The 20150-nt window shown below is 34.3% G+C and overlaps 1 protein-coding gene across 7 annotated transcripts in view; it reads left to right on the top strand.

Moving 5' to 3' along the window:
• LOC125057779 (ankyrin repeat domain-containing protein 17) overlaps positions 1-20150 on the top strand; it is a 45171-nt gene that overhangs the window by 411 nt on the left and 24610 nt on the right. For 5 of the 7 annotated variants that reach the window (XM_047661660.1, XM_047661665.1, XM_047661662.1 and 2 more), the window contains exons 2-13: positions 630-671; positions 1382-1505; positions 11041-11206; positions 11766-12027; positions 12244-12465; positions 12868-13125; positions 13516-13669; positions 13825-14035; positions 14570-14783; positions 15448-15679; positions 16052-16243; positions 16776-17182. In XM_047661660.1, the coding sequence (XP_047517616.1) occupies positions 630-671; positions 1382-1505; positions 11041-11206; positions 11766-12027; positions 12244-12465; positions 12868-13125; positions 13516-13669; positions 13825-14035; positions 14570-14783; positions 15448-15679; positions 16052-16243; positions 16776-17182 (2484 nt within the window). Of the gene's footprint in view, positions 1-176; positions 403-629; positions 672-1381; positions 1506-11040; positions 11207-11765; positions 12028-12243; positions 12466-12867; positions 13126-13515; positions 13670-13824; positions 14036-14569; positions 14784-15447; positions 15680-16051; positions 16244-16775; positions 17183-20150 lie in introns of those variants that run through there. The other 2 variants (XM_047661667.1, XM_047661661.1) reach the window with 2 other exon arrangements.

A 20150-nucleotide genomic window follows, 5' to 3' on the forward strand; every position in this document is an offset into this window, starting at 1 on the left:
GCTGAAAGGGACATCTTGTACATGCCTATACTTTCAATTTTTTGGTAAAATTTCTTATAAGTCATGCTTAAATATCTTGAAATAGGATGTAGGGAAACAAAACCAAAAAAATTACGCTCTCGATACGGTCTTAGGTGCTTGCCAAATATTCCGTAAAACGTCAGATAGTCGGGTACATACGTTCCACTGAGTAGTGCATAAATTTATTTATGCCACTCTTAGATTATATGAAATTAGTTGTTTATATTTTTAATACACATGCCAGACTGGTGGTAGAATTTTAGTTGTCTATTTGTGTTAAGACAAGAGGTTGACCTAAGTGGCCATGTTACTTGAATCACATGCATCAACTCCGTGTGAACTGCGGAAAAGTGTATTCTTCGAAGTTATTTTGATGTGATTGTGTGTATTATATAATAATTTTGTGAATTTGTTGTTAATAGTGACGAACAATGTTGTGTTTTGTGACGTACGCATACACAATTCCGATTTGTCGTCAAGTAGAATTCGCGCAAAAATGTTGGTTGATGGTGAATTACAAGGACCATTAGTAAAAATGATTAGTGTTAAGATTGTTACTAAGCACCCCATTGCTATTATATCTGATATTTTTCTCATTGGTGTTATAGATCTTGTTGGCTTGTTTGTGCCTTAGCAGGCCAGACCTGTTGGTAAGTCTTCCACTTCAATGGATGCAGTAAGCTTCCAAATCCAATTGCTGTTGCAGTCTTCAGTGGTTCTTACAGTTAACAATGAGTTTTGTGTGTGCAGTGGGCAGTTCTGATCACCTTAATGTAATATTTAATATCTTGAATGGTCCTTGTGATTCTAACATGCAATGATTGTATCATATAGTAACACCAATATAACCCTTAAACATAACCTATACAAGTGTTAAAATACCTAAAGCTAAATTGTCTGTCATACATCTGCTGACTAAACAAACAAGTAATTGATTGAAATTGTAGCTTCTAGTGTGTGCCCTAATAATATAAACAAAGAAATATTATGTTTGTCATCACTGACCTGCTTGGTGAAAATATTTGCATAATTCAAGTTCATTGATAACATTTTAATAATAATGTTTGCTTCTGTGTTTTAAATTAATTGTGTTTTATATTTTATCTATTCGTATAAAATCCTTAATGCAGTTTACATATATAGTAAAACAGTTGTTTTTTTTTTTTCAATTAAAATTCTTTAAGGTTTGATAAAAAAATTAATTAAATTTTTAGTAATCTCCGTTGTTATGTTGCAAGTTTGTTGATTGTGTTACAAAGTCTTAAAAAAAATGTTTCACTTATTGACTTATCTTTCACTGCAGATACAAGATGATGTTTGTACTTTATTTTGGAAACTAAACAAAACTGTATGTATTCAGGCGGAGATGGATGAAGAAGGTGGTGGTACGGAGACTTCCAAGTTCCTACTTACACATGATGAGCCTGAACCAACAGTTGAAGCAGAAGTACAGGCGAGGCTTGAAACTTTGTTAGAAGTAGCTGGTGAGTATCATTTATTAAGTTAAAATATCCTGATCTGGACTATTGTTTACCATTGAAAGTTAGATAAATAAGATAACTCCATTTTGCTTATTGGAAAATTACTTAAGTTTGCCAGGTAGTACTTTTGGCAGTTACAGTAATTGCATTTAATATAATAGTTATTAAGTTGCTTTAAAGTTTAATATTTACAAAGAATATTATAAGACGTCTTATGTACAACATGTACTCTTAACTATATTGTCCATACAACTGCCTATTGGTAAGCTACCTGTAGCTTAATTGAAAGTAATATTGAGTTAAATGTACAAGTTTTTCCTTAGAATCCTCCTAATTTAGTAATACTGATTAGTTTATATTCATAATATAAAATAAACAATAGAGACACTTTCTATGACAACATTTAAGAATTAATTAACTACACCATAAATTGATTTTAAAATATTGTTATTTTTGGCACTTGGTATGATGGTATGGTTTCATGATAATTTTCACATGTTTCAGTATAAGTAATATTGCATCCTTCAAAGTACTGTTGGTATGAGTTAGTTTTAGAAAAGCTAAAACACTCTTTAAAAGTTTAAATTCTGGAGAATTTTTAGATTTAATTAAAACTCTGTATATAAAAAATATAGCATCAACTTTATTAATTTGTAGCTTATTTACAGTTATAGTATTATGAATAAGTTGTTTTTTTACTATGTTAATGTGTTGTTATGTTTGAATACAGAAGTAAGTATTCAAACTGCATCTATTCTTCCTGACAAATTTTTGCTATTATACATATAAACATGATTCCTCTTCATCAGCGTACCTACCTTATCTAAGTCTGTGCAACAGGTTCTCCTTTTTGGTATGCTTATAAAAACTGTCAATTTGCCCTCTTATTTTATTTGGAGCTATATCTTACCACCTCAATTCACCTGTTGACTGTCCTTCTCACTGTATCCATAGACACATAGAGGTACATATTATTTTATCAATAACTAGTTTAAGAATAAAAGATTTATTAACATGCACACAAATTAACAAAGAATAATTAAAAAATATTAAAAAAGGATGTAGTGTTTATATGGTATCTCACACAGTACACTCTATGTGGATACTCGGAGAAGCCTGCTGGCCACAGCACTTTTCAATGAGATATTGGCCTTAATATATTCATAAAATAAAGGGCTTATTAACTTCCAGCACCTTGATTTTCCTCTACATAAACATATTAAAACAGGTATTGGGGAATGAAAAAATTGTATTGTTGCCAGTGTTTCTATCTAAAAATAGATGCTCCATAAAAACTACATGATGTTAAATGTATAGATTGGATTTTTGTTAGTCACTTAAAATCATGTTTGTTTTTCGACTCGGTATGCGGGCTAGGTTAGAATTGTGACGTAGACAGTGCAACGTCACTGCAGGCGAGTCGAGATTCGAGGGCAAACGTAGGCGCAAGGTATAAGAGAATTGATTGTCTCATGAAAAGGTATTAGTAAATTATAGTATGATTAAGGTGTCGTATTTCATAAAAAAACAAAAACCAACATTTCATTCAAAACAATTTGTTATTTGTGACATCTGTATTGTGTATGATATATTTTACCCACACTAACCCTTATTCATTAAAACCCAAAAAAAGTGTTATTGCACTGTTTTAACTTAAGTAAGTATTTTTTTGCTTTGCGTCGAATGTATTTACGCTATTACGAAAAAAAGATAGAATAATGCTTTTGTTAAAACAGTCTAATTGGAGTAATAAATTTTATTTAATAAGGGGGTGAAACGTTATATTTATGTTGTTTAATGTGTTTTTTTTTGCGACAATACAGAAAAATAAAAAAATATAAGAATTCCGTAATCCATAAAAGTGTGTATTTGGCACATTTATATTAGTTTAATTCACGTGATAATCGTTTCACCAAAAACTTATGTGTTAATTTGTTAAGATAAGATATAATAATGGCTAAACTACGTCGAATTTTTATAAACTTTTTTCCTTATATAGAAGCATGATTCAATGTTAAATATAAAAACAAATATAGGTGTACCACTGTATATACGGTAAAATCAATTGTTGTTCATTAATACACTGAGTTATATGGATTATATTATCTTTCAATATTAAAATGTACCCTCTTTAGTTTACTGAAATATATTAAACTCCAATATGTCGATATTCGGTTCGGATATCGAAAATCTACGAAGTATTCAATAATTGCTGCCGTCACGAAAAACATGTCAACAAAATTATTTTACTCTACTTTCGGGAATTTTGGAAAATCGCGATCGCTTGTAGCTGGAAGTCATGATTACAACGTAACAGCGATTGATCAGCGTTGGGGCTACATTACACGTTTTAAGTGTACTCCACAAAGACGCGTCGAATGTTTTCTATGCTTACGTGCGTAACGATAAAAGAAGTTATATGGAAATTATTACAGCGCGGTATAACGGCAGCATTTTCTTATCGAGTTAACATCCTAATAATTCCTGGTTATATTTTATGTAGATTTCGGTAAAAGTATGTAATTTTATAAATCTTTAAAGCCTCGAAAAGTCGTGATGTAAAATCTTTTTGTCTTCTGGTATTTGAGGTCGGTAAACAATTTTTCTTTCAAACACCTCTTGTTCTTTCAGGTAACTTTTTTAAACCAGTCATTGGCTGTGGCCAAAAAAATATTTAAATATTGAAGTGATATTATTATTTAAAAACATTTAGAGGCGCGTTTGTTAGCCTCGTTCATAATTGGATGCTATATGAAAATTTCCCTACTTAACTCATTTAAAAGTTTATTAAGTGCACTTTGTTCATAATTATAATTACATTAATAGTTGAAAATCTAAATGTAAGGTGACAGTCATTGTTGGAACAATGATATAGGACAGCCACCTGCCTTGACCTTTTCGTATTGTGAACGCTACGTTCATACACCTATTAACTAAAATCAATTGCTGGTCTGCATTCATTTTTAAGACGTAATAATATATATAATGAATAACTGCTTCATTGCGACGAGGCTTATTACTTTGTGTAAGCGAAGCACAGACACACGAAGGTAATTTTTTGTGTCTTGTAATTTTAGTGAAGTTTTTACGTGGAGTTGTTAAAAGTAGCAGTAAGGGTCTAGTAAAAGTAAGGATCTAGACTCTAGAGTATGCGCAAATGTTGCCATGTCGGTCACTGAACAAAATATAAATACTTCGATCAGAAGGGCCGTAATGGTTATCATTCCTTGTCTGCCCAAAGCTCGTGCAAAGCCTTACTTACCCCCTTATTCATCAAAACTAATTCGTCTCTTTCTGTCAAATTGTATTTACACTGCAATAAAAAGAGACAGATGATTCATTTGTGCAATTGTACTAATTTATTTGTTATGAATAAAGGTTAGAGACAGTTATTTCGCAAAATATTACCATCCTTCTATTTGTGTAAAGGAATTTTTGAGTTCTAGTTTGTCCTTGGTCGTCGTTGTTAGGTTCTCAAGAATTTTCTTTGTGCCATAAGAAAATGCACCACAACGGTTCAATGCGGTATTTTATTAATTCTAGTTATTTTTATTGAAGCGGGTTTGCCCATTATACGTAATAGGGTTATTAAAAACACACTATTTGTAGATGAATGATTCTTTTATTTCTACTTTATAAACTTTTAACACAGTAGGTACGTACAAACATAATTCCAGGCAATTTATAAGATTATTTACATAATTTTAAACCTCTAATATTTAGGGATACAAAATCTTATTTTTTACAAACTACAGACTAAAAATGCTATGTAAACATATCGAAAGACTACAGTTACTTACAGTCCATCATAAATAGGGTTTCAATAAAATAAAATATGTTTATTATGGAACATAAGATACAGGTATCACTTATTCCACGTCATTAAATTTGAAACTGCAGGCATCCCTATTCATCATAATAAGTGTCGAAAAATGCTGCACAAGATGAATTCCATTTGCATTTGGAGCTATAGGCCATGAGCCTTTCACAGGTTCCCATAGTACATTAGTTTTCGTCTGAAACTTTCCAGGTGATTTTTTCCTATATTAGCTTTATCATTCATTGTTTGCGACTAAATATAACTTGAGGTGTTCGATATTGTTACGTTCGACCCATACCAGGTTTCAAAAATTGTAAACAGATGACTAATGCACTTTAAGGCCTCGTGTATTTTTTTAGCCATGTTGCATGTTGAGGCCAAGTACAGTTTAGTCCAAGTACAGTTTAGTCCAATATTAGTTTTTTTATTCAGTTTAATTAGTGAGGTTAAACATACGATATTTTATATAACTCGATTACATTTTGACAATGTTTAGACACACACACTTTAGATATTCTTAGAATTGCGTTTGCCTCCAAATTTGTCTTATAATTTCCTTGATAAATACATATTGTCATATTGGAACCTATTACACTTGATCCGCTGAAACACAATGCATAAATTTTTATATGTCACGGGATACATTAGCCAAGAAGCGATGAACATAATTTTTAATTGTTCTACTTAATTATTGGATGTTTGTTCTTCGTAGTAGCGTTCAGTGGGATTTATTATTTTGTGGTCTGAATATCGTTGCACATTATGGAAAAGTATACGTTAAACACTTGCTCTCGTATTAATCATTACACTGAGCCGTCTGTTTTATTACAGAATGAGAGAAAATAATATAATGTAATATGAGATAGTTTTTTTGAATGTCATTTTATATTATTTGTAAAGTGCAACTTGATAAATAAACCGTTAACTAATACCAATAGAATAAATCTTTAGCACCAATTATATCATAGAGTAACTGTATGTGCCAATTTTGGTGTTCGCGTCACTATCGGCATTGTAGTTCAACTGTAAATTATTAATGAGGGCTATCGTGTCCTTCACTGTGCATTGTCGACTTTTTGATAACGTTTTACGTCTACTGCGCTTTGTGGGACTCTGGACAGTAAGGCGTTTTACTATATGACATTCTAAAGAGCGTAATTTTGAAATAAGAGCCAAATATTTTGAATAAAAAGTTTGCTTCTTTCTAGTGTTCATTTTAATAAATTGTTTTAATAATTTCCGTCAGCTAAGTACAATTTGTTAGAAGTGGGAATGCATATTCTATAAATGGTTTCTTTTCAATATTTGTACACAGATTTGTTGTATACAAGGATATATAGAGAAAAATACCCACAGTTTACTATAAGTATACTAAAATACAAAATTTTATATGGGACCTCACAGTAACAAAAGTTTATGGCAAATACATACATAGTTTACTTTTACGGTTCTTGTTGCTTTGCAAATTAGGTTGATAATAGCGTGTCACGTTTAAGATGTACATACATGTAATTAGAACCAGCGAAGAAGAAACTCATTGCTTATGCCACTGGTATCGATTGCATATTTTCATGTCTGTTTAAGAAGTGCTATTCGTTCATGCACGACTGTACCAGATTTAGGTTAAGAAGTAGCCTTTTCTCAAAGTCTGTACTAAGATATTTACAGACTAGACAAAAATACGTGTAATGTGTAAGAAACTTCGAGTCTCGTGGTGTAGTAGGAATTGCACGACGAAGGTTTAATTCAACGTGTCAACGATTTCAACCGTGTGAAATGAAAGTATTCCAGGTTTTATTTAGCGTCCTTTTTTGAAGTAACTAAGTTTGAATAGTCAAATTATATATTTTCACTATATCATATAATACTGTGATATAGATTTTGGTAATTTTGACATACACACCTGTTCAGTTGTATTCCATTACTCTTTTATAATAATATTTTTGGTTAAATTATGTAATTTACATACACGCGGGTACTACTTATTAGTAGGAATATTGACCTCCTTATAAAAACTAAAGAACATTGTCCTTTAGTCATTTAACTAAATGACTCATTCGTATCTGTCTCAAAGTATGTTTACGCTATGACGAAATATGATAGATCAATGTTAAAAGGCTACTGTAGTGTTTATGAAAAAAGGCATTTATTTATAATGTAATTAACCGGCGTTTCGCGTCTTTTCAACTCTGTCTGCATGTTCACGGCTAGGGAATGCAATCCCGACTGAGATCGTAAATTCGAGATCCCGCGGGATTAGAAATATCAATCCAGCGGGATCCCGAGATTTTCGGGATCTCGTCCAGTTTTAAAAAATGTGAATTTCACATGACTGAATACGATGAAAACTGCTTCTTTGTGATAATGACGTTAATTAAAACAAAATATTATTTGAAAGAAAACTGAGGCTAACTAAATAATTAACAGTTTTACTAACACAAACATAATCAAAACAAAAGTAGATATAGTTTAAGCAGATTAAAAAGTAGTTAATTTTGAATTTAAAAAAAAAAAGTGTATCAAGAATGCTATCTGATAACCGGGATCTAATGTTCGTTAGAGTTCTGTTCGTGACCCAACTGCTGAGAATGCTCTCTCCAACTCATCACTGGTTGGCAACAGCGTGAATAAGCAATTATATTATGTACCTAAACTGCAAAAATTGCCCCATGTTCCTCCACACTCAAATAAATCCATTTCTTTTTTTATGACTGACTCTAATTTGTCTAAGCTTGTGGATACACGTGTAAAAGGACTTTTAGACGCTCGGAGAGTTTCTTCTAATTCCTCTTGAAGTAATGTATTAGTTAGTGTAGCAGTAGCACTTATACATATTCCTACTACTACTCTCTATTAATCTCTATAATAGTATGATTATATTTTGTTGATTTAGATATTTGCTTGGCAATTGGAAAGTCTCTTTGCCTTTCCATTGCTCCAAATCATCTTGAAAATTATTCGGATTTTTCATCGAAGAGACCAACTTTTCTGAGAGAGTAGTTTTTAGGTCTTCTAGCTTTCGAATCATGAAACGCAACGTATGTTCTGCACTAACTAAATCAGTATCTCTCAATCCCGTCAATCTCGAACGGGATCTCGTCATATTGTGCTTCGGGTTTGATCCCGAAAAATTACACGGGATCTCGCGAGATCAGAATCCCGCGGGTTCGGGATTGCATTCCCTATTCACGGCCGACTGAATTGAAATAAAAGCAAACAATTGTTTTTATAATGTTATTATCACGTTAGTTTTCTACTTATTTTAAAATGATATTCAAAAATATACAATATCTTTTAAATTGTGGTTGGGCTGGGGGCAGGTAAGAAAAGGCTAACTTAAGATTACATTAATTGCTGTAATTTGGCAATACCGATTAATATTCGATTCATTTTATAACGTAAAATACATGGCTTAAACACTTAACAAAGCTGCCATATAGTAATTGGGAGACAAGAATTTTAAATGACATGAATTTCTTGATGAGCACCTTGTTCACAAGTTTAACTGGAGCAGTTTTTACGTCATGTATGCATATGGACTGTGTGTCCCAGTTCAATACGTACAAATCTGGAATGAATTTAACACGTGGTGTGAGTTTACTAACAGAATGGGCGTCAAACTCTGAGATCGTAACACATTATACTGTCTAGACTAGAGTAAGCGCTTGAAGCAACGACGATCCTAACGATAGACCACGATGACTACGAATGATGAGTAAAGTTACTTTATGAAGATAATATACGGGTACCTTAAACATGTACGTTGTTATTATTCATCGTAAGTTATATAATATATTCAACATAAATAAATTCAATTTTTTATTTAACAAATAAATAATTCTAAACTCACGATTTTTGCAATATAAATTGTACAAAACAATGAAATGGGAACAAAAGAAACACTATTAATGTGCGTTGAGTTAATAACTTAACTTGAAATTGTGAAAATTAAATACATATTTTTAATAAAGATAATGGACTAATAAAATCTATCCCACTTCTAGCGAAAACCTAAGATTTTAGTATCTAAATTGATTTAATACGTATCACAATAACACCGTCAAGTTCTCGCTCGATCTGTGTAACAAAAAAAGCCACAAAAGTATTGCAGATCTAAGTTAAAAACCTTCTGCGTTTGGTCGGTATTATTATATTCCTAGCTATTGAATTTTACTCCATCTAGAACGAATCACGAATAAAAATATTTTCTACAGAATGATGAAAACGTGTCAAGGCGATTTTGAGTTTAGCAAAATTCGTCTTAAACTATGACTTAAAACCACAGACGTAGCTTTGTTTAAATTTGGGGTCAAATGAAAGATTTACTTTTATCTATAAACTATCTTGAAATGTATGACGGGATAAATGTTAATTTGTAATCATTAGGAACCAAAATAGAGGGCATTTTGAATTTAATACATCAGTCTTATATGTGGGTTTAAATGGTAAGGACCGGTTAGCGATATGGAGTATTCTTAAAAGTTCAATAGCGGTTTTACAGCATCCAACCCATAACAATTTCTATTGTGATTAAAATCCAGGAACTTCGGTTAACTCTTGTGTAACTGTAGCCACCGGGAGAGGTTATGCGTTTTCGGACCAAAAAATGTTGTATGTAATTAACTTTAAATTAATTATTAAAGCGCGTATTAAGTATTATAATTCGCGATCTTAAAATACATAGTTTTAGTAGATTGAAATTTTGTCACAAACCTATTGATAGAAAACTTTCCTATTTATAAAGATTGATGATTACAGTGATATCCACATTCAATGTATAAATTATCTGAATCAAATGAAAAATATCATAGAAATGTCATAATCCAAACGCCTTTGCCTGACCTTTTACAATCAGGCCGCGCTAAGCCGTTACTTTGATTGACCTAAGTATCATCGAATCATTATTTTGGTATTAAATGTTTCAATAACTTGTGTGAGTATAAAATTTAATGTCATAGATCTCAAACTCGTGATATTGGCTTTAAAATGTTGTTGTTATTAGTTTTAATACTGTTGTAACTGAGGTGACCTCAGTTCCTGTAGCTGCCCCACAACTTTGTGAATGTTTCATTAATCACTTTAAACCAACTTAAAAAAAATTAAAGCAAGGTCAGCCATTAAACTGTTATACTTTAATATTAGTGCATTCGGCTGTTCAGTGACACAACATAGATTTGTTTTTGAACTTGAATGTATTTTTTATGAACGATTATTTTGTTTAACATAGTAAATAATAACATTAAAATCAATTATTCTTGGACGTCCGTCAGTCTGTGTTTATGGCCTCTGCCACTTTCTCTGCAATTCTCTAAATTGGTCGAAAAATTTATCCTACCAGAATACTTTTTTTCTTATTATATAAAGTTATACCCTGGGCTGATTCCTAGTTAATATTAGCGTTCTTAGTACTGTCTTTTAATTATAATTTGTAAAAAACTAAAATATCTATATATACATTTATTTTAGTATATTTTTTTCCTCACCTTAGAGTTATGGCGCCACTATATATTTTTTTATTATATTAAGTAAACGTAGTAAACGAATGATTTTTTTTTAAAATGTGAATGACCGCTATGAGGCGTGCACTTTTGGATTTTCCAAACTATTTAAATTCTATTCCAAATAATTTATTTTTGCTCCGGGTTTCATCCTTTCCTGAAATGTATTAAGATTTCGTACACTAAGCTAAGATGTACTCAATTACATTTTATGTTTCAGGTATAAGCAATTTGTCCGGCGAGGGCAAGCGGCTAGCAGACCCCGATGTGTTGCGGCGGTTGACGTCTTCTGTATCTTGTGCTTTAGACGAAGCGGCCGCAGCACTTACCAGAATGAGGAGTGATCAGACTCCCGCGCACCATAGGCACCACCATCAAGATAAGCCGTTAGTTCTTTTTTATACTAGTTATGTATATGTTAACGTAAAATTGTAAACACCGTTAGATTGTAATCTATCTCGCGAGATTATAAACTGTCGAAAGATTGTGAACCTCAGCGTACTGCTTACAATTTAACGTATATTCGGTAGTTATATGAAATTGTTGGGAAGTAAAATTAATCTGTAATTGACCAAAGAAGTTTGAATGATAACTAAGTTAGTGTAGTACAATCTAACGGTGTTTACAATTTTACGGTGACATATACATTAATCAACCCAAGACTACAATATTACACTAAGCGTAGTGTAATATTGATACTTAGCTAGGGAATATCAGATCCTAGAGCTGATAGAATTACGCTGAAATAAAAAAAAATTAAGATGATGATAATCCGAGATTGAATTGTCTCTCGGATCGATTTCGATCGAGTCAGCGATTCTCGTTACGTTCCGATCGAGGCAAACTATGATTGTGAAGCTTTGATCTTATCTGATTTCATTTTATTATAATACTTCTTACTAAATGTTTGTAGTTTGTGGTTTGATAATGATTTTTTACTTCTAGCACGCAATGTGGTTCCACGGCGACGGGGACAACACAAACGGTCCCTTCATCTGTGGGCGCGGATGGAGCTCCTTCCCTCGCTGAGGCCTGCTCGGATGGGGATGTCGGGACGGTCAGGAAGCTTCTAACAGAAGGCCGGTCCGTCCATGAAACGACTGAAGAAGGAGAGTCCCTTTTATCCCTCGCTTGTTCCGCGGGTTATTACGAACTGGCGCAGGTGCTATTAGCAATGCACGCAAGTGTCGAAGACCGTGGAATTAAGGTGAGATATACCTTGATCTTTAAATATCAGTAATGCAATAAATATATTTTGTATGTGGAAGTGAGTTTGAAACTTTTATATATTCTTTGTGTTTAATTGTGTTAAGTCTATATATAATTTAATTGAAAAATTAACACACATACTACAATTTTTTTTTAATAAATTATAATTCATTGATCGTGTAAGGTTATAATTTATAATTTAATTTCGATCCAGGGGGATTGTACACCCCTAATGGAAGCGGCAAGTGCGGGCCACGTAGACATCGTACGTTTACTGATCGCACACGGCGCTGACGTTAACGCGGTGTCTGGTTCCGGGAACACGCCCCTTATGTACGCGTGCGCGGGTGGACACGAGGAGTGCGTACGCGCGTTGCTCGAGAACGGCGCTAATGTTGAAGACCATAACGAGAATGGCCATACACCGCTTATGGAGGTATGTTATTTATTAGGTAATGCAGTTATAGTACACGGAAAATAGGCAGGAGTCGTTTTCAAGACTTATAGGAAAAGTCCTGAAAAACTTTCCCGTCAACGCAGTTAATTGCAAGAAAATAATTATGAGTCTTAATGTTAAGACTCCACATTAAGAGTCTATTATGAGTGGGAATTTTAATACAACTTAATTTGAACATTATAGTCAATGTTCTTAACTTATATACTACAATGACACTATACTATTAATTCAATCATGTTTATTAAAAAATTCTCCAAGAAGGCGATTAAAATATTGTCATTGTAATTTGAAAATAATCTTAATTATAGTATGTGCGCTGTAGCTTTGTGCGGGTGTAAGTTGCTTATAGGAGTCATACAAACATTGTAAAATATGTTCTAGGCCGCATCCGCCGGTCACGTGGGCGTAGCTAAGATCCTTCTGGAACACGGCGCCGGTATCAACACCCACTCCAACGAATTCAAGGAGTCAGCCCTAACCCTAGCATGCTACAAAGGTCACCTCGACATGGTGCGATTCCTTTTAGCGGCTGGAGCTGACAGGGAGCATAAGACCGATGAAATGCATACCGCATTGATGGAGGCCAGTATGGATGGTCACGTGGAGGTGGCAAGACTTCTGCTTGATTCTGGAGCACAGGTATATTAATATTTAATTAACGCAAAAAAACTATATTACCCATATTTTTTGTAAGTTGAATGTGTTGATTTTATCTAAGTTATGGAACGTGAAGAAATGTTTTATTTAAGTTTTTTAAGTGACCGAAAGACCTATCGCCGTATATGTTTACGAAAGCATTCAATTTATTTTAATCTGTCGTTCTTAAATCCTAATTTGTAGAAACGCATTCATAATGCCCTTAATAAAGCACATCTCTGTCTTTATTGTCAAGTTGATATCAGCCGTCTGTGCTGTTGAAACTGAATCCCAACCAAAGACAAACGATTCTTAGTATATTGTAATTTAAAAAAATTGTGCAGTTTGATTTGTAATAGTTTCTTTTTTTAACATGATAATCAATTATTTTAGGTGAACATGCCAACTGACAGCTTCGAGTCACCTCTTACCTTAGCGGCGTGTGGGGGGCATGTGGAGTTAGCGATGTTACTTCTAGAACGTGGCGCCAACATCGAAGAAGTTAACGATGAAGGGTATACGCCGCTTATGGAGGCTGCCAGGGAGGGTACGTACACGTATAAAAACGTAACGTACGTATGTACGTTTTTACGTCTATGAACATAACAATTCCTATTCTTATACAGCATGTTAGACTGAAACAACAAAATCACTAGATACTTTCATATAATAATGATAAAATTTTGTCTTATTTTTCTTTAGGTCATGAAGAGATGGTAGCACTGCTCCTCGGTCAGGGCGCGGCGATCAACGCGCAAACTGACGAGACGCAGGAAACCGCTCTTACACTGGCTTGCTGTGGTGGTTTCCTTGAAGTGGCTGATTTCCTCATCAAGGCCGGGGCTGATGCTGAGCTGGGAGCCTCGACGCCTCTCATGGAAGCCAGCCAGGAAGGCCATTTGGAGCTGGTTCGGTAAGCGGGAACATTTTTTATTTCTAGGACTATTAACTTAACAAGTAAATTAAATTTATATTCTAATGTTGCAAATTTAGAATTTTTTTTCTTTTTAATTGCCTTATTCCAGTATTCTGTAGAAGTCTTATTAGACTTCTTTTTACTTTTAGCTTTTAATTTGCAACACTAAAGAAATATACATATACTAGTGGACCCCACAGACGTTGTCCTGTATGATATTTCAAGCGATTAGGATATTAAACAAAGTATGAAAGTACTGACTGCAGCGCCATCTGCCGGGCTGATTTGTGAATCTAAACCATTCCCAGATCCCCTTGAACACACACAAAAAATTTCATCAAAATCGGTCCAGTCGTTTGAGAGAAGTTCAGTGACATCCACACTCACAGAATAATTATATATAAAGATTACTTGAAAGGTCTCTATTAAAATATACATGCACAGGATAGACATAAGCATTGATCTACCGCTTATTTACAATACCGTAAATCTGGTAAAGGGATTCAAAATTTAAACGAATGACCCTTCCAGGTATCTCCTAAACGCGGGTGCGGACGTGCACGCCCAAACGCAAACGGGTGACACGGCGTTGACATACGCATGCGAGAACGGACACACGGACGTAGCGGACGTGTTACTACGGGCCGGCGCCGTACTAGAGCACGAGAGTGAAGGTGGACGCACGCCCCTTATGAAGGCTTGTCGTGCTGGACATCTTTGTACTGTGCAGTTTCTTGTTGGAAAGGTTTGTTTATAATTTCACTTGAAAGGACTTGTAGTCGATATTTTAATTGCTAAGTGAAATTTGTTTGTCTAAGTAGTTATACATATGCACTATACTATAGTGTAGGTGTAAGTGTAGGTTAGAAACATTGCGCCTCTCTGAGTATTCTACAAAGTGTACTATGTTAAGTGTTCTGAAGAGTGGGTTAGGTTGATCCCTCCTTAATATTAAAAACAATATATATATCATAAATCCCATATTAATTCGAAATTTCATCAGCTTGATAGCTGGAAGTCTTCCGCCTCATGAGGCACTTTCTTTTGCGAACTGTGGAATCGACTTCCGGTGGGGTCTTTAGAGATACAACCTCTAATTGTTTAAAGAAAGATTGTATTTCTCCCCCAAAGGCATTAAGAAAAAGTTTGGACAGTATTATTTTATTCAAAATATTACGTCAACTGACAGAAATACTCTATGCTGACACAATTCAAGAATTATATAGAAATAAACATACTTTTATTTTAATAACATAAATAGTTATTTAAATGTTATTTTTATCCCTACTCTTTGTAGTGAGCAGTCTCTGGTTCATTGATGACTTAATCAAATGATCGAATTTACCCAAAATCGATTAAGCGGCAATTGACTCGTATTAATTAATTAATATTCCAAAATGTGTTTTTAGGGTGCGGACGTAAACCGTATGACAGCGAACGCGGACCACACGCCGTTATCGCTAGCGTGCGCGGGCGGACATGCGGACGTCGTGAAATTCCTTTTGGCATGCGATGCGGACCCGTTCAGAAAGCTCAAGGACAACTCGAGCACGTTGATCGAAGCTGCCAAGGGCGGACATACAGCCGTTGTTCAGTTGCTGTTGGACTTCCCGCACTCGGTCATGTTACCGAGGGGTGAGGGTAAGGAACCATAGAGTAGAAGAGAACAGAGTGTATTGCTTGTTTGATAGGCTGTTTTAGTATAGTTTGTTTCATTGCTTTTTGTCTTTCTCAACACTGCACTTGCTCTTTCTCAGTTGTCCGTGTACTTATAAAACAATTTTATTGAGTATAAATATAAAAGAGTATTTAACTTAGAGCTGTTGAGGGTTTAAATTGCTATTAAAGTAATCGAAATGTTGCTTCAATTTGATTTTATTGCGACATATTTTACGTTTGAAAAAGCGAAGAAGCTTTCTTTTGGAAATTAAATCCAAAACCTTGTCATTAAAATCGTACATAGCGGTTTAGTACAAGCATACATGTTGTTTAGTTTTTAATATGTGTAATCAGGAGGCGTGACGTCAGAGGACAACAACGGTTTGAGTACGGCGCAGGCGGCAGCTTTAGGTTTGTCGCACGCGCCTGCGCCGGGTTTCAATCAACGAGCGCTTCTCCCTGCGCACCCTCACCAGCCGCTGGCACCTGCCCCCGCCCCCGCCCCCGCTGACCTACCCCCCAACTTCGCCAAGGTCTATTTAGACGGTGAGTGTAAAATTATAAAATCTTTTTACTTGTACACTTTTAAAAGAAATAGACATAATTGATGTAATTTTTTTTTAATGGCTCTGGCAGGATTTGTGCATTAGCCAGCGTCAAGTATAGGATTTTTTATAATTCGTGCTTGTCATTTAGAAATTCGACATGAACATGATCCAAAGCCAATTTGAGTGTCAAGATTGTAATGATATACTTAATTATTATTAATTGGCATTAACAATGTAGTCATCTTATAGAGTAGTTATTGTTGGCACTGAGGGCTGTGATGGGTATTTTTTCTATTAATACGTTATTTTCTAATAAAACAGGTGCATACATGTATCTAATGATTTTTTTACATATCACATATTGATAATGATTGATATCATATTTTTATTTAAAAAAAATAACACGAAATAATGACAGTATAATAATTTGCTAAGGAAATTCTAATGTTTTGTGTTGTTTAAGGATTATCAGTTTAGCACTGTCTCAAGTTAATTATTAAAATTTTGAAACAAAATGATTGAAATTTCAGGAAGAAAAAAGCAACCCGTTGCGCCTAACGCTCCCTCCGCCATTCCCGCCAACCCAGTGACAAGTGGGGCGGGCACCATGCCTATGCCTATGGGTACTCAGGCCCCTCTGATGGGTACCCAAACTCCACTTATGGCTAATCAAGCACCTCTATTGGGTGCCCATGTCCCACATATGAGTACTCAAGCACCTCTCATGGCTAACCAGGCACCGTTAATGGGTAATCAAACCCCGCTAATGGGCACCCAAGCCCCTCTTATGGGTAGCCAGGCACCGCTACTGGGTGCTGGCGTACCTGTGATGGGTGGGGCGGCGCCGGTCAAACACAAGTGCAATAGGAAACAAAGGCCCGCGCCCCAACATTCGGATCATCACTTACCTCCGCCGCCCGATATTATTGATGATCAGGTGAGTAATTTTACATTTGTTCATGTTATATTTATTTTTATATACAGTGGTATCTCGATATCTCTCAACCCCCCCCCCCCCCCCTGTAACGCGCCGTAACGTTTTCCTAATAGTAAAACGTTTCGTGACCACCCAGTGACTTTTTATACCTAAAAGTTACCGTTTTGAGGTGGAAAGTACCGGAAAATCGAAAATAATTTTAACAATAACGAGTAATTCAATCCAAGGCCCGCATGTTACGTTTTACTAGAGGGGAACCCCCCCCCCCTCCCGCAAATTCGTTACATATAATACCTGAACTAAGTCCCTAGAAATGCCATTAATCCGTTCCAGCACCCAAAGTTACCACATTTGTTAAGTGTTTTTGAATAAGTAAGAAAATGATTTCACGCTTCAATTCAGTAGATTAGCTTCAAAGCAAAAAACGCGAACCCAATTTATCCAAAATTAATAGAAATCGAAAAAAAAAGCAAACAGCCTAAGGTCTAGTCTAAAGTGGGAGAAACTGTTAGTGTAGTGTGCGATTCCTCGTGTTTCAAATCTTGCTCTCATCTCAAAGCAAAATATCGCTCGATCCGCTGCTTGTATCTCAAAACACTCCTATATTGAGGTACCCACTGTATTCTTAAACGTTATAAAAAACAATCCGTTGCGTCTGTATGCACGCGATAAACTCCAAAACTACACAACGTATTTCATCAATAATTTGTGTAATTGGTTTAAAAAGATTATTATGAACGCGGAAAATTCAAATCCACGTACAAAAACATGCAGTTAACAGACACCGAAATGTATGACAAACGGTTTATTTAAATAGTAAGGTTTTTAAAATTCTGCGATGTACTTTTTTTTTATTACTACGCACTTTTATATATTTTATACTTATTCACAAAAACTCAGTCGTACACTGTTTTAAGTAACATTCTGATATTTTAATCAGTATTAAAAAGTAACTCACAAAAAGAGGAACCAATGTTTAATTAGTTTTTATGAGTAAAAGGGTTAGGCATTGTTTATATTTTGCCTTTGCTACATGAATTTTTGGATGTCGGATTAACATCTTAACATTTAAATACCGGTCCTATTTATAAATATGTAATTTGTTCCTTATAAACCTGTGCCGAAGTTTCTAGAATCTTAGTATTAATAAATAAGGCCTGTAAATTTAAAATTGCTAAACACAATCATGCTTCATTAAAATTACTATATAAGTAAATAATTCATTTCAATTAAGGTCTGTTGTGTATCAATTCTTTGTATATATTTGTAGGAATATTAGAACATTAAATAAATCCAATTTTATTAATACCCAGCTATAATTTGCTTATGCTTATCCAAACCCGTTCAAAATATACAACGGTTTTCAAAATTGTCAAAATGCACCAAAGAAGTTTTTAGTGTAATGTATCCCAAAAGCTTGCAGCTGCAGTTACTAAAGAGTTATTATTTAAAGTAAAAAAAATAATGGTTGTCTGTGCGAAAAAGAACCGTTGTAGGATTTAAGGTCGCAGTAGTCATAAATTAACATTCAAACTCAAACTCAAAATATCTTTATTCATGTAGGTAAACAAGTACACTTATGAATTGTCAGAAAGAAGTTACATTAATTGTAAATTTACATTTACTACCAGTTCGCAAGTCAAGGGCGTAGAGCGGGTAAGAATAACTGGCAAGAAACTTTCCGCCACTCTTTTTAATCGCCAAGTATTGTCATACAAATTGTTTGAACTGGAGCAAATCAATCCCAAGGATTAGGATCATTTCTATCCACCTTGATGACTTAAAATCTTTCACAATGAGCATTCTCTCGGCATTTCCATTCGAGTTTGGCTTCCAGTAAAGGTCTTATTTATTAATAGCCGCGCCAACGCGTCTTCCCTAGGAGCTTCCCTCTATTAGTTAGTTAAATATATTTTTCCTTTAAAATGTGTGATACGAGTACAAGTGTAAATAAAATAAATTGTCAATACAATGTAAACTCTTTTGGTTTAAAGAAATAATTATTTACTTACATAGAATTGATGTACCATAAGGCCATATACATGCTATAATATAATTTGTTACCGTTACTTTGCTTGCTTTCCATGGTGTAGCTAAACATCAACAGCATGGCTAAAGTATCCCTACCGCCCGGCTTTACCTGGAAGGATGTTCCCAAGAAATGTAAAAATAAATTTGATAAGATATTGAATGTGAGTGATCGATAATTAAATTGGTAGACGCCTTTATAAAGATACAAGTAGCTCGTACGGGATTTGACAAAAGTTAAATGTGGTGTTTTAATAAAAGAGTAAATGCAATGTAATATTCGAACATGGTAGAGCTACTGGTATAATATACGTAGATAAAATATCGTTTTATTAGATTAAAACGCTATGATAAATACGTTTTGAACTAACTTTTCCTAAATTACTGGATGCGTTTTAAATTAAACATATTTTATTTAAAAGAGTCGGCCCATAATCCTTTAGTATAGAAAAATTTGTTTCGAAGTATGATAAGACTAAATTTGTAGCTTAGACTTCTATCCTTAAAAAGACTAAATATGACATCAGGGCCCTTACTCTGTAACTTCCAATAGCGATACTGACAGCGCCCTCAATAATGCGCTGCGGATATTTATAGCACTTGCATATAAAAACGTCGGGATGGGTATCGCTATCGTTATTGGAAGTTACAGTGGGAGAAGGGGACAATTCTATTGTATTAAACGGCAAAACCCGAACTGAATACTGTCAAATTAAAGTTCTCACTACGTTATCGTAAACTAAATGTTTGATAAGCAGAAAAATTTAATAGTTAAATCCGGTTTGAACTAAAGCTTAGTTTTATATGTAACATCAGAAAACCATTTTCCGAATTTATTTACATTATTTGTGGTTATTCATCCCTCAAAACATATTTCAGCCAATTAAAAACGTATTTATGAAATGGAATCGCGTTTTTTCGAAAATTGTGTATTCTGTAG

The sequence above is a fragment of the Pieris napi genome, chromosome 17, assembly GCF_905475465.1.
Source record: "Pieris napi chromosome 17, ilPieNapi1.2, whole genome shotgun sequence".
In the NCBI taxonomy this organism is placed as follows: Eukaryota; Metazoa; Arthropoda; class Insecta; order Lepidoptera; family Pieridae; genus Pieris; species Pieris napi.